Consider the following 23090-nt stretch of genomic DNA (forward strand, 5'->3'; position numbering starts at 1 on the left):
CATGACGGATAACAATATCAGGTTTTGTGACTCTTCAGCAACAATCAAAGCTGAGATGGTGCGTCTTACACTGAGCAGGGGTCTGCCAGGCATGTCCACAAAAGACAGCAGGGACCAGGGCAGCTCTCTTCTGTGTGCCACCAGCTTCAATGAAGCTTGGTTTAAAAAGAAAAAAAAAAAAAAGGCAGAAATAGAACTTTATTTCTACCAAACTGAAAAGTATGAATCAATTGTCTGTCACTTTCCCCTTTTGCTGCCACTCCCCTTTCTAGCAGTCCTGCTTCATATCTTTCATCAACTCCCCTCCCCTGCTCCTCTTAATTAAGGCTTGCCCACTATCCTAATAATGGTGTTGGGCCTTTAGATACCCAAGTAAACATTCCTGGGTGATGTGACTTACCAAGGCCAGCTCCAGTGCCGCCTCCTTCTGGAAGGCCTCCCTGAAGCCATCTGCCTGCATTGGATTTTCTAAACCCTTCGTCTGATTTCCCACAGGGTGCTGGTCCCTTTGCACTTTTTATTGTGGTTGCCGATGTACAAGCCTCCTCTCCTCCACCAGACTGTGCTCCCTTGGGACAAGGATCGAGGTCTAAAGATCTTGGTATCCCCAACAAGAAGAGTTCACAAGCAGGAACTGTGGCTGCCCCAGGATCACCCAGGGAGCTTCCTCAAAGTTCCTGCAGCCCACTGCTGGGGCTCTGAGTCTGGCCTGGTGCCTGGAAGTCTACATTTTAAGTCAGCCAGGCTTGTGATCCTCAGCCCCATGGCACCCCTCTCTTGCACAGAGCAGGGCTTTAGTAACCTTGTTGCATGACACTCCATTTACAAATGAAGACATACACCAACAAGCAGAGTGATTTTGCCAATGAGAATGGAATCAGAAGGGGGACCCCCACCCCTGATTCTGTGTGCAGCGATGGTTTAAGACCATCCCTCACAGTTCCTCCTGCCCCAGTTCCTAGGAGCCCGGTACAAAGAAGAGGCAGGGCTTCACATGGACTCTCTAAAGAAGCCAAGGTTCCAAGAGGGTGTCAAGCCAAGTGAAGGGAGATAGCTGACTGAAAACTAAGTAGGTACTTGGGGCAGAGGACTCAGAGCAAGACTTTGGTTACAGGTAGATGCTGCGCGCTTTAAAACATTCAAGAGAACTGGGGTCCTGGCTGGGTTGTCAGCCACGGCGTGCAACTCAGGAGCCCACAGTGAGCTGGAAGCCTTCAGCAGTCCACTGTGATGCACCTGAAAGAGGCCCAGGTGTTTGAGCGCTGGGACTGAGTCAGGAGACCTGGACCTCCAGAAGACAGCAGCTCAGCCGGGTTTCCTCCTGCCCCTGCAGGTTCGTGTGTGCCCAACTGCCCAACCCTGTGCTGGAGAGCATCAGCGTCATCGACACGCCAGGGATCCTCTCCGGGGAGAAGCAGAGGATCAGCCGAGGTAAGCGCAGTGCCCGGCAGCTGTTGGCTCTGGGCCATGTGGTATGTTCAGGTGCATTCTCTCTGTTCTATGCCAGAAGAGAAGCACCCGAGACCTTGCTGTCCCTCTGTGAGTGGCCACTCCTCCTGTGCTATTGGGGCATTTTACATCAGCAGGCCTACCTAGACAGGGGCGAGCAGACAAATCCACATCCACTCAGGAGACTGCCAGCCGTCATCTTCTCATCTGGAAAATGGAAACATCAGTACTTGCCTTACTGATCTCATCCAGCTTATTCATTCTCCAAGAGGCACCTTCCATGGCCCAGAGCCTGGCTTGCTTCTTGGGTTCCTGCCATCACTGCTCCCGGGGTAGCTTGTAGCTCTGCAGGAAGCCAAACGCTTATGGAGAACCTCAGCTCACCGCAGTGAGTGCCTCAGGCCCATGAAAGCACTCTGAGACTGTTCTCTTCAGACCACTGTGGGGTAACTGCTCCTTAAGGGAGGTTGCCCAGCATGGTGGAGAGGTGACAATTCTGGAGCCAGCCTGCCACTGCCACCTCTGGGTGGAATGACCTCTGGCAGGTTTCTTTATCTTTATTTCAGTTATTTCATCTGTAAAATGGGGAAAGGGTGAACATTACCATCTATCTTTTAGGGTGGTTTGAGCAGGGGATACTGTAGGTGAAAATGCCTTCTGCCTGGCACACAGCAAGCGTCCAATAAACCTAAGATCTGTAGATCATCGTCATTGTCGTCATTCCCATTGGTTTTGTTCCAGCTCTGAAATGCCAGACTGATGCTATAAAAAGATAAAAATAGCCACTCTGGGCTCCCAGCCCCACCTCTCCTGCCACTTCTCCTGCCGTGTGCCCTGGCTAGCCCCCTACCCTTCCTGTGCCATGTGTGCTACTTCTGGCAAGAAAATTAGATGAAGTCACACCCACCCCAATATTGGAGCTGGGATTGGAGCCAAATCAGCACCAGGAAGTCAGCCTCTGGGAAGGGGAGGCTTTGGGCTGGCAAGAGTTCTCTGGGAAGCGGTGAACTCTCGCCAGCATTGACCTGAGGTGACTGCCTGCTTCTCCTGTGGCATGCGCCTCAGCCCTCTCTGTTTTCTGTGGCTCCAGCTGGTGTGGGCATAGGGCTATCCTGTCCATGTCTATTCCACTATAGTGGGAGCCCAGAAACCTGTTTCCACAGTGACGTGGGCTGTCCAAGCCAGGGCCAGTCCTCTGTGAAGTCACGTAGTACCCAAGGACTCCACACTGCCCTTGGGTGGAAGCCGGTCCCCTTGGCTCCCACGCCCCCCCCCGGGGCCCCCCCCCCCCCCCCCCCCTGCCACTTCTCCTGCCGTGTGCCCTGGCTAGCCCCCTACCCTTCCTGTGCCATGTGTGCTACTTCTGGCAAGAAAATTAGATGAAGTCACACCCACCCCAATATTGGAGCTGGGATTGGAGCCAAATCAGCACCAGGAAGTCAGCCTCTGGGAAGGGGAGGCTTTGGGCTGGCAAGAGTTCTCTGGGAAGCGGTGAACTCTCGCCAGCATTGACCTGAGGTGACTGCCTGCTTCTCCTGTGGCATGCGCCTCAGCCCTCTCTGTTTTCTGTGGCTCCAGCTGGTGTGGGCATAGGGCTATCCTGTCCATGTCTATTCCACTATAGTGGGAGCCCAGAAACCTGTTTCCACAGTGACGTGGGCTGTCCAAGCCAGTGCCCGCTCCTCACCAGGCCCCTGAGAGGAGTCACAGAGTGACAAGCGGGCATTCCCCTAGCTACACACAGATGGAGCCAAGGGGCGCAGGCCCTTGGCCCAAGTGCAGGCCTCTAGTGCTCCTGCCTGCCACCTGGGCTTCTCTTCTGAAGAGGCGGGGTAGCAGGACCAGAGGCTCTGTCATTCAGGGGTGCATAGTGGCTGTGCAAGAGCAGCAAAGCCAGCCTTGGCCAGGTGGAGAGGACAGACAGGCAGAGAGCACCACCACAGCAGCCAGCCCAAGGGCCAGGTTCAAGGGGGGAATCACCCTGGAGAAGTGGAGGGGGTGGGACTCCTGAGCAGGAGAGCCCCACCCTACCTCCCATTTCACTTGGGACATGACCCTGGGAGGGAGACAAGGAGGAAGCAGCTGAGTCAGGGGATGTGCTGTCATTGGCAGCCCTAGTGTCCTCTATGAAGCCTGGGTCCCTCAGCCCACGAACTCTGGGCTGTGCGGTGGAGCTGGTCTGAAGCTCTAGAACCCACAGCCTGGGAAGAAAGAGGCGTCTCCTCTCTTCCTCCTCTTTCTAGCTTACCTATCTGTTGTCAGTACCTGGCTCAGGAACAGCGTCTGTGGAGGGCAGCTTGGGTGGTTCTCTGTCTTGCTTCTGTTTGTTTCCCTAAACAACCCTTCCTTCCTAACTGGCCCCACCTACCCCAAGTGGTTCAGCTGGGACTTATCCTGAGTTTAGACCTAAAGGGGATTCACACTTTCCATGGGCAGCCAGCCCATGTCTCCTCAAAGAGGGCTTGGAGAGCCAGGGCTTCTCAAGCTAAACTGCCCAGGGGATGGGGCAGGGCATGGTGCGTAACCTACAAGGCCATGCAGAGTGATTAGGATGAGACGGCCCAGGACTGCAGCCTCTGGGGGCACTACTCTAATGTTTCTGAGTTCTGGGCATTAGCCCAGAACTGTGTGGTTCTGGGATCTGTGTGGTCCCAACAGTTCACATTTTCTCCCTGAGCCCCAATGAGTTAACACAAGGTGCCAATATGCATCACACACCTTCATCTGAGGGCCACAGACTGTAATGGAAACAAGACCTCAGCTCCCTTCTTCCTCCCTCGTCTGCCTGCCAGGGCTGCCCTCCATACAGCCTAGAGTCTGTGAATGGTTTCTTTTGTAGTTGTGCAGTACACAACCTGTGCAGCTGCACTGACAGCCCCACCGCAGGGACTCCTGTCTTCTGCAGCTTCCATCCCACTCCATTATTTCCCTGTCCTCTACCTTCTCTCCTGCCTTTGTCTTTGAACCTCAGTAGCTACCCTATACAAACTGGGTATGCAGGGTTTTTGCCTGTAGTGTCTATCTCATCCCACCCCACACTCGGTCCTGCTCACCTCGGAAGAAGTGAAGCCCTCAGGAACAGCTCTGCAGGCGTGTTTGTTCTCTGCCCTCCTGAGCAACCCATGATAAAGCAAGAGCTGGGGGCTGGGCACCAACACTGCATTGCCAGCCTGGATAGGGCTGACCACAGTGCCATGAAGAGACCAGGAAAGTCAGGGGGAGGGCATTAGACACCCTCGCTTATCAGTGAGACCCCAAAGAAAGAAGATTCCAGTGTGTAGAGCCCCTCGCCATCCTTCCTCACAACCAGCCACAGAACCTGTAGTTCTAGTTTATACCTAGACCCTTACACACACAGGCACACACCCCTCAGCTCCTGCATATGCACACAAACCTGTGCATCGCACCAAACTTGCTTTGTCACAGCTTCTGAGGCTCTCAGAGCAGATTTGGCACTTCTTCCCTTTCTCTGGCAGCTCAGGGCAGGCCACATTAGGGTCCATGGAGAGTCCTACTGACCATGCTGAGAGAGGGAGCTTAAGTGAAGGACAGGTACAGCCTGAAATTCAGTCCACATTCCACTCACCAAGCCTCAGGCCAGGGCTATGGTGAGTCTAGACGGGTCTGTGTCTCTCTAGGAAAAGGAGCAAGACTATCAGGTCAGCTCACAAGCACTGATGATCCACATTTGATGCTCTACCCTGCAAAGCGAGCTGCTCCCAGGCCTCAGGAGCACATAGGCTCCAGCTAGGGCCCACCAGTGTGGTCCTTGCACAAGGCGTGTGCCTGCCAGGGCCCAGTGGGTGTGTATCTTGGACAAAGGGAGGGGCATACGGGAAGCTGAGTCTAGAGGTCTCTGGCCAGCATTTGTGTCTGGATGAAGATGCCCTGGGGTGTGCAGGGAGGCAGTTGCTGGAAGCAACAGGATGTGTCAGGGCTCACTACTGGGAAGAAGTCAGGATGCAGCAGAGGTGGGAGGCTCCAGAAGACTGAATGTCCTCACACTGAGAATCGTATTTCCTGGCTGCTTCTCACTGAGAAAGAACCACCAGCCCCACCCTAAAACAACAGCCCCTGGGACTTTGAGCTCCTGTCGGAGACTATGCAGCTGGAAGCTCCAACTAGTGGGCCCTTTCCTGCACAGGTGAGCTCCACAGGGCCAGAGCAGGTGGACCTGGCCCAGGGCACACAGCCAGAGTGGGAACTCTGGTCTCCCAGTTGCAAGGCCAGTGGCTTTCAGCCCATTACCATCACTGCCCATGCAGAGGCTAGAAATGAGAGCTAACGTCTCCTCTGGTTTCCTTTGCAGGGGATGTCTTTGGGGTCAGACCCTAAAGGGACTGGGCTATTCCAGGCACCCTCATTGGAACTGGGCCACACTTGAGGGCCTCTGAGGCTCCCCAGACTATGTGCTACTGTATGCCTGTGGGAGCACCCACATAGGCCATTCCTGAGCCCTTCTAAAGGCTTTCCAGGTGGCTCTGTGCTCCTCTGAGGCCTGTGGTGGTCTGCTCAGGCCACTCTGCAGTTACTTCCTAAGGCATCTAGGGTGGTGATTCCCCCATTGGCAGCTAAAATATTCCCATACCTTGGAAAGTTATTTCTTGTCTGCTAAAATGTCTTAAAATCTTGATAGAGATCTCTGGGGGAGATGCTTTCCCTGTATCCGCTGCAAGTGTGTGCCTGGCAGTTCCAGGCTCGCACTCAACTGTGCACAAAGAAGAGAATGTAGACTGGGAATCAAGGATCTGGGTTCTTGCCTTGCATTGCCCCCTCCTGGCTGTGTGAGCTTGGGCAAACCCCTTAACCTCTCCGTATCCTCACTCCCTCCCCCATAAAAGGCACATGCCTATTTACCTCCTGGCATATGGAGAGTTACTAGAATCGAATGAGGTCTGCAGCTGAAAGTGCAAAGCAATGTGCAGCCTTGTCAGTCAGTGCCCGCACTGCGTTTCAGTCTCTGAAGGAAGCCGTTGGACGATGAAGAGTTGCCTTCTCTGCATGTTTGTTGCATTGGTTTCTTCCTCCCTGACATTACTTAGAAATGCTTTCTTTCCAGTCCTCTGGAGCCTGAGGGTGCAGGGAGACATAGATGCCAGCAGGCAGCCCAGCCTCTGTGCCTGAGGACTGCAAACCAGATCTCCTAAAGCCAGCAGATTGGCTACAAGGAATTCTAGGAAGGGTAGCGTCTCTGCTCTCCTGCGGCTCAAATCTCAGCCCACCTCCCACTCCATCAGCTCATATTTCATGAACCCTCAGCTGCCACAGGTGCTCAAAAGCTGCTATGTCGGATATTAGAGTCATCCCCAGGACTGGGAAGAGGAAGGATCTGTTACTGGAGGGGTGTGCCGCTCTCCCCAGGCTGAGTCTAGCCCCTCTGCGCTTGCGCTATTGGACTCTGAGGTCATGGCTCTACCATGGATCCCTCACTCAAACAGCTGCTATTATCCCCATTTGCAGCTGAAAGAAACTGAGGTGCAGACTTGCCCAAGGCCACACAGAGAATAAATGGGGGCTGACCCCGTAGCCTAATGTTAAAGGAGTCAGATCCCACATGATCAACTGCAGTTTGAATCCCAGCCCCAAAGGCTTGAAAACTGCTGGGCACATGTGTATGTGTGTTCAAAATCCTAACAAAATGGAGACATAGAGGAGGGACTGCGGCATGACCACACCTCACTGGGAGGTGCTTTCTCCCTCTCTCTGTCTCTCTGTCTCTGGCAAGTGCACACATCTTCTTGCAATTTAAAACAAAAAAAGGGAAAAGGAAAGAAAAACAAAAAATGGGAATGGTAACCCTGTGCCCTTTTTCCTTACTGGGCCCAGTCTGTGCTTTGAGGATGTCGCCATTCCTGAATATACACATAAGCCCAGGCCACAGAACCAACTACACGTCCATCCTAGAGGTCCCATGGGCTCTCAATTAGCCAGGAGCAGGGCGATTGAGCTTCAGAGGAATCCCAAGGAGTCCTTGCTTGATAGTCATGGTCTTCACAGCCACACCAGGGAGAAAACTCCTGGCATTAGTTTGTAATTTGATAGCAGCTTGCCAGGACATGCAGAATTCATAAAAGTAAGAGGGTAACTCAGAGGCCTGTGTGCTTAAACAATCATAAAAGGGTTCCTAGGAGCCATCTACCTGTCCTCAGGCCTGAGCAGACTTCCCATAGGCATCCTCAAGGCCTCCAGCCTTCTTTTCTCACTGTGCCCATGAAGTCTTCCTTGTAGTTAATCTTCATCCATCTTATTGTATAAACCCCCAAGCACACTCACACACACCACACACACACACCTCCAGTCTTACAAGCAGAAAGCCATAAACTGACAAAGGAAGCTCAGAGGTCATCTGGCCCAAACACCCTGGTATAACACAAGCAAAGACACCAAGGACCAGAGAGGGGAGGCTGCTTGCCCAAGAACACACAGCAAGTTAATGAACGAGCAGAAGCTAGAGGTGAGCTCACCCAGACCAGTGCCCCTCAGGTACCCTGTTGGAGCCCATCCCATCTCATGGAAACAGGTGCTTAGAGGGAGATACTTATGAAGGAGGAGTGGGGCAATAAGAATAGCCAGGTTCACAATCAGAGTATCACCTGCATCCTCAGATTTGATCGAATCCTCATAACAACTCTATGACCAAGTTACTGGTGGGTTCCGACTTAGAAACCAGAGAAGTCTTGTCTACTGTCTCCCAGGGTAGCACGTGGAACGGGTCTCCCATTTCAGTTCTGTTCAGCAAATACTGGGAGAGTACCTGCTGTGCCAGGTGCCCTGCTGGGCAGGCAAGTCCAGAAGGATGAGGTGCTGCCCCTGCCCTGCCTGCCCAGCTCCCAGTGTGGTGGGGATGATTCAGCAGAATGAGCAGGGAACCAGCCAAAGCATGACGGCTACAAGACCACCGAGAGGCACCTGACCCAGTGGGAGGTGGGGGAGGCAGGAGTGGGCAGGGGACAGGGGCTGTTCTGGCAACACAGATAAGCTATGCCCTCTCCCACCCCACCCAGACTGGGGATGATCAGGTTGTGGGGACCCAACCCCTATGTAGACACAGCCTGCTCTTAATGGTTGGTGTCATCAGGGACTGGAGCCTCTTTTCTTCACCGCAGCCCATGGAAAGATGGGTACCGTGCTGGATTTGGTAGACCCAAGTTCTGGTCCTGACTTTGTCTCCTGCTGCCATGGCCTTGAACCCATTCTCACCCTCTGTAAACCTCCATCTCCTTGTCAGTAAAGGGCAGCCTGGTGCCTGCGCCAGCTGTGCCGCAACCCAGTGCATGGATAGGAGGATGCAGCAGTGTGCTCTTCCCACAATGCCTCCCCATGGCTGGCACTGCCAGGGTTAATCTTCATCAGCTCTGGACGTAGGATCCTATGTAGAGTTCCTGAGACCGCTGAGCCTGACTGCCCTTCCCACCTGCCCTGGTGGGCTGAGCTTGCCAGCACCAGAACATGATGCTCTGGCCTGTTTTCAGGGGTGGGGATGGGGCAGGAGGTCAGGCTGCCCTGATTTCTGAGCCCTCTGGCCCCTTTCTGCCCATTGCTCTGAAGAACTGCCCTTAGGAGGTAAGAGCTGCCTTGCCTCAGGCTGTGCAGAAAGGAAGGTTAAAAATAGGCTGGAGCCCTCCCTAGGGAGGGGAGGATACAGGCCCACCTGAAGTGGGAATGCTCAGGCTCTGCGAGGGAAGGAGGATGGTAGGCGGCCAGTCATGGAAGGGCTGCTGCACGGTGCCACTGCAGTGAACCCAGAGCCCTGTGCCAGGTCCAGCCTGCCCCCTACTCACAGGCTGTGTAACCAGTTACTCTCCACCTCAGCTGCCTCCTCTGGCAATGATGAAACGCCTCATGCTGCGGACCTCAAAGGGGTGGTGAGGAGAGCTAGGTAACAATGTGAACGCCTGCCAACAGAGACAGAGCTGAACCTGGAGACCCAGGGACCATGCCCCATGGCCACGTGCTACAGGCAGGGTGGCCTTGTCTGAGATGTGGACCACACAGAGCTCCTGCAGACTTCTCTGAGGTGGGACTGATGGTGTCTTGCCTCGTTACCAGGCAGAGCCAAACTCTGCAGCACCTTCCTGCGCCTGGCCTTTTTGGCTGAGAGGGTACCTCTCCTGAAATGAGAAGCCTAAATCTGGTTCATACCCAGCTTCCACTTCGCATGGTTCTCACCAAGCAGCGACCTTCCTGGGGTGGTACTTGGATAACACTGGGCCAGTTCTACCCCTCTCCTAGCCTCAGTTTCCCCATTTGTAAATCAGGGAGTTGAGCCCTCAGTCTCCAAGCTGCTTCTAGCCTCCTCGGCCTACCCCACAGGAGCGTGGTGAGAGAACTCCTATGTTGATTGAAATGCTTTTTAATTGACAAATTTGGAGAGAATCACATGGGAAGTGATTCCTGGAATCACTTCATTGGCTGAAGTGGGCAGGTTTCAGACAGAGTAGGGCTTCTAACTTTTGTGGGTTAGACTTCCCTTGGTGGCTACCAGGAAAACATGAAAGGAGTTCTGCAGGAGGCTTTAGGGCACCAAGTTTTCCTGACCCTGCTAAGCTCATTACCCTACCCCTGTTACATATATCTTGGGTGTTCAAAAGATGCCACCAGGGAAAATGCTTTCTAAACTTAGCTCCCCTGGGCCACCTGCCCTCAGCCTCTGCTCCACCTGAGCCTGTAGCTTAGTCTGAAATGACAGCTTTTGATCACTAGCTCAGTGGAGTGGTTAATATGCAGGGTCTTCAAAATGTTCGTGGAAAATACATATTACAAAAATTTATACATGAATTTCAATTTTTTTTTTCTGGCAGCAAATTAAACTTGTATTTTAATTCTATTTTGCTATGAACTTTTTGGGAGTATCCCTTGTAATACTGTCTCTGGAGTTCCCTTCCTGGATTTGAATCCCATCCCCACCACCTACCAACTGGGTGACCTCAATGGGTTACTTTACCTCTTTGTATTTCTGTTTACTCATTTGCAAAGTGGGGCTACTATTAGACTATACCTCAGAGGGTCATTGTGAAGTTAAAGGAGGTTCTGGCTATAAAGTACTTAGAAGAGTTCAGGGCACCTCATAAAAGCTACAGAAGTGTTAGCTAGTATTATGGACCAATCGGTGGTCCTCAAAGTGTGGTTCCGGGACCAGCAAAATCAGTATCTCCTGGGAGCCCACCATCAGAGGGCTAGACGGTGGCACAGTGCTAGCAATGCTCTGCAAGGCATACTGACATGAGGAGGTTGCCAGTTCACATCCAGAGACCTCGCTGAGTACTCTGGGCCTGCGTGTGCCCGTCATCTGGGGTGGCTGCGGGTGGAGGATTGTGGCATCATGACCCTGTAGTAGATGCTGTCCCTTTCTCTTCCTCTCGCTCTCTCAATTAATAAATACACTTTTTAAAAAAGAGAGAGAGAAAGGAAGGAAGAAAGAAAAGGAATGCCCTACCTGGACCCTACTGAATCAAAAACTTTGGGGTGGGGTCCAGCCATCTGGGTTTTAACAATCCATGCAGGGGATTCTGTTGCAGGCTCTAGCTGAGGATCCTTGTTATACAACCAGAGCTTCTCAAGTCTGACCCAGACACAGGCAGTTGCCTAATGTCCCTGCCTGGTCTCTAGCCCCCTTTGTAAGGCTGTGCAGGAACTGCTGGGTTTTACCTAATGGCTTAGTTTCCCATTCAATGGTGGCAAAGAGCTCTGGGTCCCCAGGGTGTATCCCCTTGTAACCCATATGGTATGGAAAGCCAAACTACTGATCACATCAGAGCCCAAGCAAGAGCTCCTACCTCAATTCCAGAGGTGAGGCATGGAACAGTGACAGAAGGAGGGCCTGAGAACCCACTCAGATTCGAATTGGGAAAGTTTGACACCTCTGTTCTCATCCCAGTGCTGCTGCTCATAGGCTGTATGCCATTTGGCAAGTCCCTATTTTATGGAAAAGGAAACTGAGGCTCAAGAGGTAAGACCTCTTCCAGTTTTAATGACAGTGAATATACAGACTGTGGGCACAGACTCTCCCACTACCTCCTCCAGGATCCACAGCTACTTGGGGTTGAGCAGAACAAGTGCTCCGATGCCCATAGAACTCGCCTGACCTGATGTTCAGCACTAGATAACCAAGGTGTGGCAGCCTTGCTAAGAAAGAAACCCCTTGTGGTTTTAACAGTCGGGAAGTCTGGGCTGGGTGAGTAAGGAAGAACATGAGTTCATGAGATGAGTGAGAACAAGTAGTGTGTTTGTACAAGAGCCTCAAAATTTCCTCTAGACCAATGAGGCACATGGTCTGCCCCATTATCAATATCTCACATTTTATGGTCATTTGGGCGGGGGGGGGGTCTCATAGAGAATTTCTGGATCTTTATTTAAATTACATGTCCAGAGTTTCTCTTCTAGCAGGACCCCTGGCTGCTAAATACAATAAACAAAGATAGGGAAGTAATGATGTTAATAATATCTAGCATTTACTGGGCATCTATTAAGTCCTGGGCTCTGTGTATTTTTATGTTTATAATTCTATTAATTAGGTACCATTATGCTCACTTTGTAGAAAACACATACACACATATACATACACTAAAAGACACTGAGTAACTTGCTCAAGATCACACAGTTAAAATGTGGAGGAGTTGGAATTTGAACACAGATTTGACTCCCCAGACCATGTTATTTGTAATATGCCTGACCTGACTGACTCATACCAAACCACTATCCTAGGCCCCAGAGGCCCAACCCCAACCCTAACTGTCCCTCTGATGGCAGGGTATGACTTTGCGGCCGTCCTTGAGTGGTTTGCCGAGCGGGTGGACCGCATCATCCTGCTCTTCGACGCCCATAAGCTGGACATCTCTGACGAGTTCTCAGAAGTCATCAAGGCCCTCAAGAACCACGAGGACAAGATTTATAATTTTTGTATTTTTGTGGTTATTGGGGGGGGGGGGGGGTCTCATAGAGAATTTCTGGATCTTTATTTAAATTACATGTCCAGAGTTTCTCTTCTAGCAGGACCCCTGGCTGCTAAATACAATAAACAAAGATAGGGAAGTAATGATGTTAATAATATCTAGCATTTACTGGGCATCTATTAAGTCCTGGGCTCTGTGTATTTTTATGTTTATAATTCTATTAATTAGGTACCATTATGCTCACTTTGTAGAAAACACATACACACATATACATACACTAAAAGACACTGAGTAACTTGCTCAAGATCACACAGTTAAAATGTGGAGGAGTTGGAATTTGAACACAGATTTGACTCCCCAGACCATGTTATTTGTAATATGCCTGACCTGACTGACTCATACCAAACCACTATCCTAGGCCCCAGAGGCCCAACCCCAACCCTAACTGTCCCTCTGATGGCAGGGTATGACTTTGCGGCCGTCCTTGAGTGGTTTGCCGAGCGGGTGGACCGCATCATCCTGCTCTTCGACGCCCATAAGCTGGACATCTCTGACGAGTTCTCAGAAGTCATCAAGGCCCTCAAGAACCACGAGGACAAGATGCGGGTGGTACTGAACAAGGCTGACCAGATTGAGACACAGCAGCTGATGCGGGTGTACGGGGCCCTCATGTGGTCCCTGGGCAAGATTGTGAACACGCCAGAAGTGATCCGGGTCTACATCGGCTCCTTCTGGTCCCACCCTCTCCTCATCCCAGACAACCGGAAGCTCTTCGAGGCTGAGGAGCAGGACCTGTTCAGGGACATCCAGAGTCTGCCCCGAAATGCTGCCCTGCGTAAGCTCAATGACCTCATCAAGAGAGCCAGGCTGGCCAAGGTGAGGCTGCCCTCAGGGATATTGGCAGAGTGAGTTGGGTTGAATTTTGGAGATCAGCTGCAAGAGCTAAGGGTTGTTACCTTCAACAACTGGGCTCTTACCTTCCCAGGTGAGTGTGTGCTATAGCCACTGCCTTGTGTGTGTCAGCCATGCCAACTCTGGAGCCTAGGGGCAGAATATTATGGTGGTTATGGTGAGTTATAGGCTCTGGGGTCAGATGGCCAGATTGGAGCCTGACTTCCCTATCTACTGCCTATAAGGTCCCAATCCCAGCAAAGACTTTAGGCTCTCTGTGCCTCTTTCCACATCTGTGAAATGAAAGGGTTGTGGGAGGGTAAATTGAAATAAAGAATGTCAAAGCCCTCATTGCAGTGACCGGCACCTTAAGACATGCCCAGCAAACATCAGCTGGTGCCACTGTCTCCAGCAACAGCACCACCATTACCATTCCCATTACAGCCTTGACCTTAGCTTCCTCACAATCTCACCTTGCCCATGTGATGTATTAAGTCATCAGGGAAGTCATGATACATTTTTCTTTTTCTATGCAAAAAGGCATTAAATGATCCGATGGAAAAATAGCCCAGCACAGCAAACAACCTGCAAGCAAGAGGGTGGACATAGAAATTATTTTAGAAGTAGGAGCAAGAGAAAGAGGAGGAGGAAAGGATTTGGGGGAAGAGAGAGGGTGAGAGCAATCCTAAAAGGAAAGTATAGTCAAGGGTCTCAATGTGAAGGTTTCTCTCTGCCCCATCTGTCAGGTCCACGCCTACATCATCAGCTCCCTGAAGAAGGAGATGCCCTCGGTGTTTGGCAAGGACAACAAGAAGAAGGAACTGGTGAACAACCTGGCTGAGATTTATGGCCGGATTGAGCGGGAGCACCAGATCTCACCTGGAGACTTCCCCAACCTGAAGAGGATGCAGGTAACCAGGCTCAGAGAGTCTAGGACAAGGGACAATGTCATGCAAGATGACTTAGCAGCCTGACTATGGAGGAGGCCACCTTGAAACTTACAGGATAAACTCAACCCAGAATCAGAAGGCAGGAAGGTGGTCCTGTCCTACTCGACTGTCACTGGCCCAACCAGTTTCATATCTGGACCTGGGAGGAAGCATGAAGCCCAGTGACCTAATGGGCACGGGTTAAGTGATATTAATGGGACTGACCTCTTCAGTTTCCGACCCAGCACAGGCATTCACGTAGGCTGCAAGTACAATAGAAAAGCCAGGAACAACCCCTAAGGTCCTGCATACCACACTGTCAGGATCCTCTCTGAGCTTTCATCTTCCCCTCTGCAAACTTAGGCTACAAAATCACCCCTTATACAGTGTTGTGTCAGTGAGATAATACTATTCGCAAGTCCTTTAGGAAAGAACCAAGCACCAACTAAGCCCTAGATCCACAGGAGCAATCATCAGGTGAGAGGTTACCTGGAGAAGCTGACACCAGTGAGCACAAAGGACCTAACTCTATTTTAATTATAAAGTCCTGTGATTCTATAAAGATTATAGAATCTTGGATTATATTCTAATAGAATTCTAATTCTATTCTAATTATAGAATCTTATGATTAGAATATTATGATTAGAATCTTATGATTCTATGATTATTTAAAAATAGAAGGATATTTTAATGAGAAAATTGTAAAAACCAAGCAATAGCTACCAAAATATTAGTAAATAACTGTTGTTATTCTTGTTTTGATCTCTATGTTGGAATCTAGTTTCTCAGTTTAAGACTAGAGTTTTCGGATCATCACTTTGGTCCTGAATAGGAATTTTCAGTTTCCCATCTGGTAAAACTAAAAGAAAAAAAAAATTCCCAGTATGCATCTGTCCATCTATCCATCACCCCACAACCATGCACCATGAGCCAGTCACTGATTGCAGAATGGCCTTGATGTAATTTGAGTTTCTTAATCAACTGTGGCTTGGAACACTTCAGCTCTTCATTCCTCCTTCTGTTAAGAATTTAATGATCTGTGTGTGTACATTTGGGAAGATGACATTTGAGAGGGATCATGCAGCCCTATTTTTAAGGAAAAGCAGACCTTAATTTCATTTTTCCATAAATGTTTTGATTTATTTTGCAACATAAATGGTTCTCATCTTCTCGTGTGTTTTCCAGTCCTCTACACTGTTCTAGTGTTAGGGATGCAGAGTCAGCAAATGGCTGTCCTGTTGGGGTGGATGTGTGGGTGATGGGTCATATCTCCAGGATATAAGGGAACCCCCTACATGGGAGCCCACCAAGCATACCTAGAGGTAAATCTGCTTTGAGAGAAATCAGGCAGAGGGACCCTGAAAGGTTATTCCCCAAGTGCAGGAGGAAGGCCCTTGTCTGCTTTGCCCTCCAGACACCGGCAGCCCCCTCCCACCTCCCTGGTGCAGCCCCACCCTAGAAGGGAGGTACAAAGTGTCCAGGCTAACACTTGCTCTTGAAATGTAGCTGTGGGTGTTTTCTGAATTTTTCTGCAGGGAACTTGATATGCTTGTCCCTGTGCCCCAGCCTCTTCCCAGAGTCCTGAGATCACTGTGGCCAAAGCCAGGACAGGAGCAGAAAGCTCTCAGCTGTCACACTCTAGAGGTCAAGAAGTTGGGCACTCTAGACAGCAGACATTTCAAAATTGCAAAGACATGCAGAGTGGAGCATTTCTCTTATAGTATAGTGTGGGTGCCTGTGGAATGCAAGGAGGGGAACTTTTAACAAAATCCACATGCCTGCCTATGCCTATTAGTCAAAGCAGTCTGAGGAGAAGCCAGTACTTTGAAAAGACTCTCAGGTAATTCCACTGAGCATCCTGAGCAAGAACTACTTTTCAAAAAATCTTATGGAAAATATGTAGTATTAAAACTATGCATGATTTCCAAAGTTGTTTACGACAAAACAAAAACAGATCTTAACTTCATTTTTCCATAAATTTTTCCCTTTTTTTTTTTTTTTTTATTTGCTGTAGGACCCATGTGCTCAGCAGAGAGAGACAGAGAGGGAAAATGAGAAAGCACATTCCCCGAGGGATGACCACGCTGTAATCCCTTCTCCTCTGTTCTCTTCTTGGGATTCTGGGCACATATGCACAGGGACCTGACATGTTTTTCAGGCTGCCAGGGTTGGCACTTGAACTACACAGTTGGTCACATGAAATCCAGCTGCTTTAACCACCATGCCATGGGCTGGCCCACATTTTTCCATAAACTTTATGAAGTACCCTTGTGGGTTGGGTGATGATTTTAAGTTTCTATCATAATTTCTTTTTAGTTGCCTGTGCCTCAGTTCTTTCTTCACTGAATAGGGAGAGAATGTAATTTCCCTGCCTCAGGAGGGCACTGGGGGAGTAAACGAGGTAATGCTGTGAAAGCCTCTTTTTTTTCTTTAAAGCTATAGGTTGTGTGGGCTCGCCAGAGAGAGACAGTAAGAAAGAAAATGAGAAATCACTCCCCAGCGGGTATGGCCACACCACAATCCCTTCTCTTCCTGGAATTTTGGGCATGCATGCACATGCACCTGGTGTGATTCTCAAACCACCAGGTTCGGGATTTGAACCATAGTTGAACATGTGGGAGTCCAGTGCCTTAACCTCCATGTCACACACTGAAAGTCTTTTTAGTGTTTTCTAAGTATGATCCTTATTGAAAAGGGAGCCATATGACTCCGCCTCAGAGGAGTATAGTATCCAAGACACACTGTTCCATAGCCAATAGCCAAAGCTAACCGAAAGAGCAATGTAATGGGTTACTCTGTCAATGAATTTCAAATACTGTAAAGAACCACAAGCTCTATTTGGGATCTTGGTGGAATTACAATGTAGAGAGCACAGATTTGGGTAAAATCAGGTGAATATGCCAAGGAGTTGAGCAGAGAGGTTGGTTTTATTACCAGGGAAGGGCTGAAGAAATCAGAAACAAAGTACAAAAAGCAACTGGGCACTTCAAAGTTACTTTCCTTACTAGGTTTAAGGCAGAGGGGACTCCCTGATTATGCTGACTCAGGTAGATTGCAATCTGCCTTTTCAGGAAAAACTGGTCCGTTTGGGGATCTATTCTGCTTCCTTAAAGTTTTCATTTGATGATGTGGCATGTTAAGACCATTTTGGTCTGGTTTGTTAGAGCCTGGTATAAGAGCTTAGCTAAAACAATAGCCTCCTACAATTTTTTTTAAGTTATTTCCTTCTTTCATGAGCTAGAAACAGGGACCCCAGCAGAGTCTTCCCACACCACAATTTTCCCCCCAGCTTTCCAGCCAGCAAGGAATGTAGGTACACCTGGCATGTTCAGGTCAACCCAGAACTGAACCCTGGGCCTTCCCATATGACTTAGCGTTATGCAGAGGCACCCTACCTAATTTTAGTTAACAAATCTCTGAACTAACCTCAAAGGTGATTGAAATAAATAGATCAGACCAATATTTGTTAAAATTCCCTTTTTTCCCAGTCCCTGCAACTCTTCCACTCCCTCTTGAAAAACCCTATCAGCCCTGTGGCCTTTTTTTTCCTCCTCTTTCATATCTTTAATTGCTTTACGATACAGATCAACTCAGCCTCCAGCTACATTAGGGAAAGGATCCAGACTGGAATATTCCAGCATTAATAGGAGGCACTTCTCGACAAATGGATGGGTCTCCTTCCATTGCATTCCATGTTTACCTTTTTTTCTCTCTCTTCCCAGGACCAGCTGCAGGCCCAGGACTTTGGCAAATTCCAGCCACTGAAGACCAAACTGCTAGAGGTGGTGGATGACATGCTGGCCCATGACATTGCCCAGCTCATGGTGCTGGTGCGGCAGGAAGAGACACAGAGACCCATCCAGATGGTGAAGGGTGGGGCGTTTGAAGGCACCCTGCACGGCCCCTTCGGGCACGGCTATGGGGAAGGGGCCGGGGAAGGCATTGACGATGCTGAGTGGGTAGTGGCCAGGGACAAGCCCATGTACGATGAGATCTTCTACACCCTGTCACCTGTGGATGGCAAGATCACAGGTGCTAATGCCAAGAAGGAGATGGTGCGCTCCAAACTGCCCAACAGTGTGCTGGGCAAGATCTGGAAGCTGGCTGACATCGACAAGGATGGCATGCTGGATGACGAGGAGTTCGCACTGGCCAACCACCTCATCAAGGTCAAGCTGGAAGGTCATGAGCTGCCCAATGAGCTGCCTGCCCACCTACTGCCCCCATCCAAGAGGAAGATTGCCGAGTGATGGAGTTGGGGGGAGTGGTTCAGACAGGCATGTGTCAGAGGAGGAGGCAGAAGCAGTGACCACACACATGCACACACATGCGCACACACACACACACACAGATCTTGAGAATTGCGTTGTAGATGAGGGGAACAGTGATCCCCACATTTGCAGGCTGGTCCTTGTTTGGTTACATCTCCAATTCTTGGGATTGGTAGAAGCATAAGGGCACTCTCAGGTCCCAGGTTTAAGTCTATGTCTCTATTCCTTTTTCCCTCCCAACTACCACATCCCAAAGAGCTGAGGCAATTTACTCACCACCACCCCCACAAATGGCCTACCCATCCCCATATTCCCCAGCACCTCCACCCAGGCTCTGAGCAGATGGAAAAGGCCTTTCATTTACTAGGCAATTCATGTTTTCTTTTCCTGTGTCTACCCCCTCTTTGTCTTCCTAGTAAGGAATCTACTCAGGGGCTAGGAGATATGAGGAAGGGGGCAGCTGCAGGGAGGGGAGGCAAGAAAAGAAGCATTCTTTGGGACACTGTGGTCCACACTTGAGACATTGCCCCATGAGCTGTTCTTTCCTAATTTAAGGTTCTGTCTTCCTCAGCAAATGTGACTTTAAACTCTGCCGTACTTTATTTCAAAGAATCCTAGAGGGGAAAAAGAGAAGAAATTGGGAGGGAAGAGCAAGGAAGTTGTCCTTAGTCTTCTAAGGTCTTAGTCCATAGATTTTGAGAGATTTCTGTTCTTGCCACCTGGCCTGTGATGGTGTTCATACTTGACTCACATTCTTTTAGCCTTCCCTGGTACAGGATCTATGTTAGGCATTTGATATATATTTTATCCCATGTGGTCTCAATAGCCCCTAGGGGAGGATGCTTCAGTCCTCCACTGTGCAAATGAGAAGTCAGATCCAGAGGACTTTAGGACCCTCCCAAAATCATAGAGGTCACACATGAGGGAAGATTCAAAGTCAGGGCCTTAGACCCTGCCCTGTGCTGTGATATGTGTAGGATCCCAGCATCGCTACCTGAGGACAAGCCAAGCATGCAGCCCTCTCGCAGCCTCCCAGAGCAGGCTACCAAAGGAGGTGGTCTGGCCAGCATTTGGTAGGCCATCAGTCTGGCCATCTGTCTCATCACAGAAGCAAACTGTGCCTTCTGGCTATGCACCCCATGTTCTAACATCGCAGAAGTCAACAGCACCAGCAGGTGAGTGGGCTGGCCTGCTGGATGCTGTTCGTGCCTGTCCTTGCTCAGCCACCCACCCAATAGCCTGAATCATCCAGCTCAAATGCAGCTACCGGTTCTTTTATCAGGTGGAACCTCATCCTAACTCTAGAAGTCTGGGGTCTTGTTCCCTGTAGGGTCCCCAGGGACTCTGCAGTCTCCTTGGCTAATCCCCACCAAACTCAGTGCCCTACACTCTCCCCTGCCTTGCTTCATGGCCACTGTACCAGTCACTTTGTATGCTATGCTCCTACTGTGATGGAAAAGAAGTATAACTTATTTTATATGTATGTTTAGACTATATAGAGAATATTCTATGTATCTATGACGTGCATACTACTGCAGTGTGTTTGTCATTAGTATTCATGTTAACACAGCACATTTATCCTTTTGGTACCCACCTGGCCACAGTGCTTCATTTCATGGGAGGCTGAAGGAGTGGGGCTAGGCTCTTTTTTTAGAGTTTCCGGCAGCATCTTTGGCAAATGATGACTCACTGGGGCTGCCAGAGATCAGCATTCACAAACGGCATCCCACTGGCCTGGGACTTCTCCAGGCACAGTGAACAGTCACAGGCAAGTGGTTGAAGCCACTACTTCCTGCCCTCGGTAGTAGGCGTGGTCTCAAACCCTGGGCTTCCTTTTGCAAACACATGTTTCTCTTTCCCATAAAATGAAGGGCAAAGGAAGCCCAAGGCAATGAGTTTCTTCCTCTCCCAAGTGAAAGCTCAGCCATGGGGCTATTTCTCAGCTCCACATCTTTCCTTGAGCTGAAAGAAAAATGGGAAGGAAATATCAGAGGAAGGCGAAGTCTCTGACTTTTTATTTTAAAAGAAAAGGAGATGTGTGCCCTCCCCTTCAGTGTCATCTATACACACACGCCACACTCCTGCCCTTCCACCTTTACTGCCTCTCTGCTCCCTTCTTTAAGATTCCACTCAGAAGACGGCTGTGAGGCATGAGATTCCACATTTGTACTATTCTCATCTCCCTTGAAAGAGAAAATGATGCCGGAGGTTCTTCCCAATGGAGAAGGGACAAGAGTAGGTCACTTGCTCTGAGGCAGTGCCCTCTAGCTTTGCTTTCTTATCCTACTGACACCTTCCAGTTTTCAGGAGCCTCAAGAGAGCTCATGCCTCAGCCTGGGAAACATTTGCTCCGAGGCAGTCCCACAGACAAGAAGCTCTGGAGCACCCACGCTGCTCAGTCTAGGCCACAAAAGCCCAAATGAAAACAGCAACTCCCTGCACTACTGACCCAGTAAGGCCAGAGGTTAGAGCCAAAGACCTAAACCGACACCAAAGTACAGTCATGTACATGTGCAAGTAACACTGCTGGCAGTAGCAGGGTGCAGGCCTTGGTTTGCAGAGTAGGGAGAGGTGACCCTGAGTCACTCCCCTACACACACTACCACCACCCATTTGGTCCCCTCTCTTGTGTTTTTGAGTTAGCTCCTCAAAATTAGCAGAACTATCTAGGGAGGAGAACAAACTCACCCATTCTCCCTGTGAAATGCTAACTAGCCTCTATACTTATCCAGCCCTTTCATCTTTTAATTTGTCCATCCATCCATCCATTCATTTTTCTTTCACTCAGAAGACACTGAGCATCTATTATAGACAACACCCTCAGGAAAAATATTGAGAGCCATTCTCATTCCTTGAGCCATTCAAAAACAATAAAGTCTACCTGTGCAGTAGGCACAATTCCCAATCATCAGATTGAGTTTCTAGATCAGAGAGTTTCTAGCCTAATACAAAAATAGGCATTTCTACAAATATTGGTAATGCAATGAGTCAACAAAACAAATGTGGTGGAGGGGGACGTACAGCTGAAGTGGGGCCTCAGGAGAGTCAGAAATGGCTTCAAACAAGGGGGAGGGTAGTCAGAGAAATCCTCCACTGCAATTGGTCGCTTGAACTGAACCTGAGAAGCCTTCTGGGGCCAGACTCTCAAGCCTATCTTGCGTATCTTCCCTCCCTCATCGAAGAGAGGCGGAATTTTTTTTTTTTTAATCAAAACTAAGCACGCAGCATTCCCAGCCCACCAAATCAGGACACATTGAGAACCACTGATATATTTGAGGAAAAGCACGATTAGAATTTTGCCTCTGGGGACTATGCTGACTTTTCACAGATGATTTTCAAATGAAAATTTTATCAGTATCTTTAGAGTGGAAATTTTAAATGCCTGGAGGAAAAGCAAATTGGTAATGGAGGAATGTCAGTTTTCCCTGCCAAGCTGAGGGCAATGAGAGGATGGGAGGGCTATGGCCCTCCTAATTGGTGCCATTCCCCACACTGTGGATCTCCTATTCTGGTCTGTCCGGGAGGATTGAGCTTTCTGTCCCTTCAAGTGAGGTGAACGTTGTGACTTGTTCGAGTTAGTGAAATGGAGAGTAAACAATATCCTTTCCTTGCAGAAACCAACATGTAGTTCTCCACATTCCATGTTTACTCCCTTGCCAGAAAGGCATGTAAGAGCAGGTGGGAAGATAGAGGCTTGGTCAGCCTGATTTCTGGGTCCCTCTGGAAGAGCTTCCTGAAATACACATGGACAGGGGATATTAACTAGCGTAAACACTGGTCATTTATCATTTGAAGCTATTAGTGGTTGTGGGTTATTAGATCCTTAGCCTTTCTACCGTCTAGCAAGTGAAAAGGAGAAAAAGGAGACCAAGTCTCTGTCGTCTTTATTTTTTTTTTTGGGGGGGGGGTTCTTGCCATAGGGACTGTGCACTCACCAGAAGGTATGAGAGAGAAGGGAAGTGAGAAATAACCCCTCAGGGGGAGATGGCTTCACTATAATCCCTTCTTTCCCATTCTCCTCTTGAGATTTTGAACATGCACACACATGTGCCCAGCATGAGTTTCAAGCTAGGGAGGCCAGGACTCGAACTGCAGTCAGCCATGTTCTGCCATATCCCAGAGCCCTACCCTTCAAGACCATTTTTCATGGGGAAGAAGATTAGATCTATAATGCCAAACACTGATAGGACTGCCTTCTCTTAGAGGGAATCTGAGAATTTATCTAGGGCAACACGGGGTAGAGGTGAGGAGACATAAATTAGAAAGACAGCAATTCCCATACACTTTGCAGCCAGGTTAAAGGTGTGATTTTAGATTCTAACCAGTTATACCCATGGGAGATTATGCTGGAGGTAGACCAATAGCTAGCCAGCTATCATGACAGCTTCCTAGCTTCACAGCTTCCTAGCTATGCTCAAGAAACTAGGGCTTTTATTTCTGAAGTCACACGGAGCAGTGACCAACTTTAGAAGACAGCGCTGTAAGTGACCACTTGCCGCCTTGTGTTTGCCCATCTAATCTTGGTGCTTGAGCACTGTTGAGGTGCACAGAGGGGGCCTGGGCTACAGCAGAAGAGACTTCATGGAGTCAGGGTGGGGAGGGGTGGTGTTGAATCAAGTTAGGAAGATACACTAAAGTGGTTCTTGCGGAATAAGTGA

The 23090-nt window shown here is 49.5% G+C and overlaps 1 protein-coding gene across 2 annotated transcripts in view; it reads left to right on the plus strand.

The window, feature by feature from the left end:
- EHD3 (EH domain containing 3) overlaps window positions 1-22053 on the plus strand; it is a 38981-nt gene extending 16928 nt beyond the window's left edge. The window contains exons 3-7 of one of the 2 annotated variants that reach the window (XM_006168529.3): window positions 1334-1431; window positions 12199-12335; window positions 12942-13217; window positions 13979-14143; window positions 17884-22053. In XM_006168529.3, coding sequence (XP_006168591.1) covers window positions 1334-1431; window positions 12199-12335; window positions 12942-13217; window positions 13979-14143; window positions 17884-18411 — 1204 coding nt within the window. In that variant the 3' untranslated portion in view covers window positions 18412-22053. Of the gene's footprint in view, window positions 1-1333; window positions 1432-12198; window positions 12336-12804; window positions 13218-13978; window positions 14144-17883 lie in introns of both variants that reach the window. The other variant, XM_006168530.3, reaches the window with a different exon arrangement.
- Window positions 22054-23090: the final 1037 nt, after the last annotated feature.

Source organism: Tupaia chinensis, unplaced genomic scaffold (genome assembly GCF_000334495.1).
Source record: "Tupaia chinensis unplaced genomic scaffold, TupChi_1.0 Scaffold145860_1, whole genome shotgun sequence".
NCBI classification, from domain to species: Eukaryota; Metazoa; Chordata; class Mammalia; order Scandentia; family Tupaiidae; genus Tupaia; species Tupaia belangeri.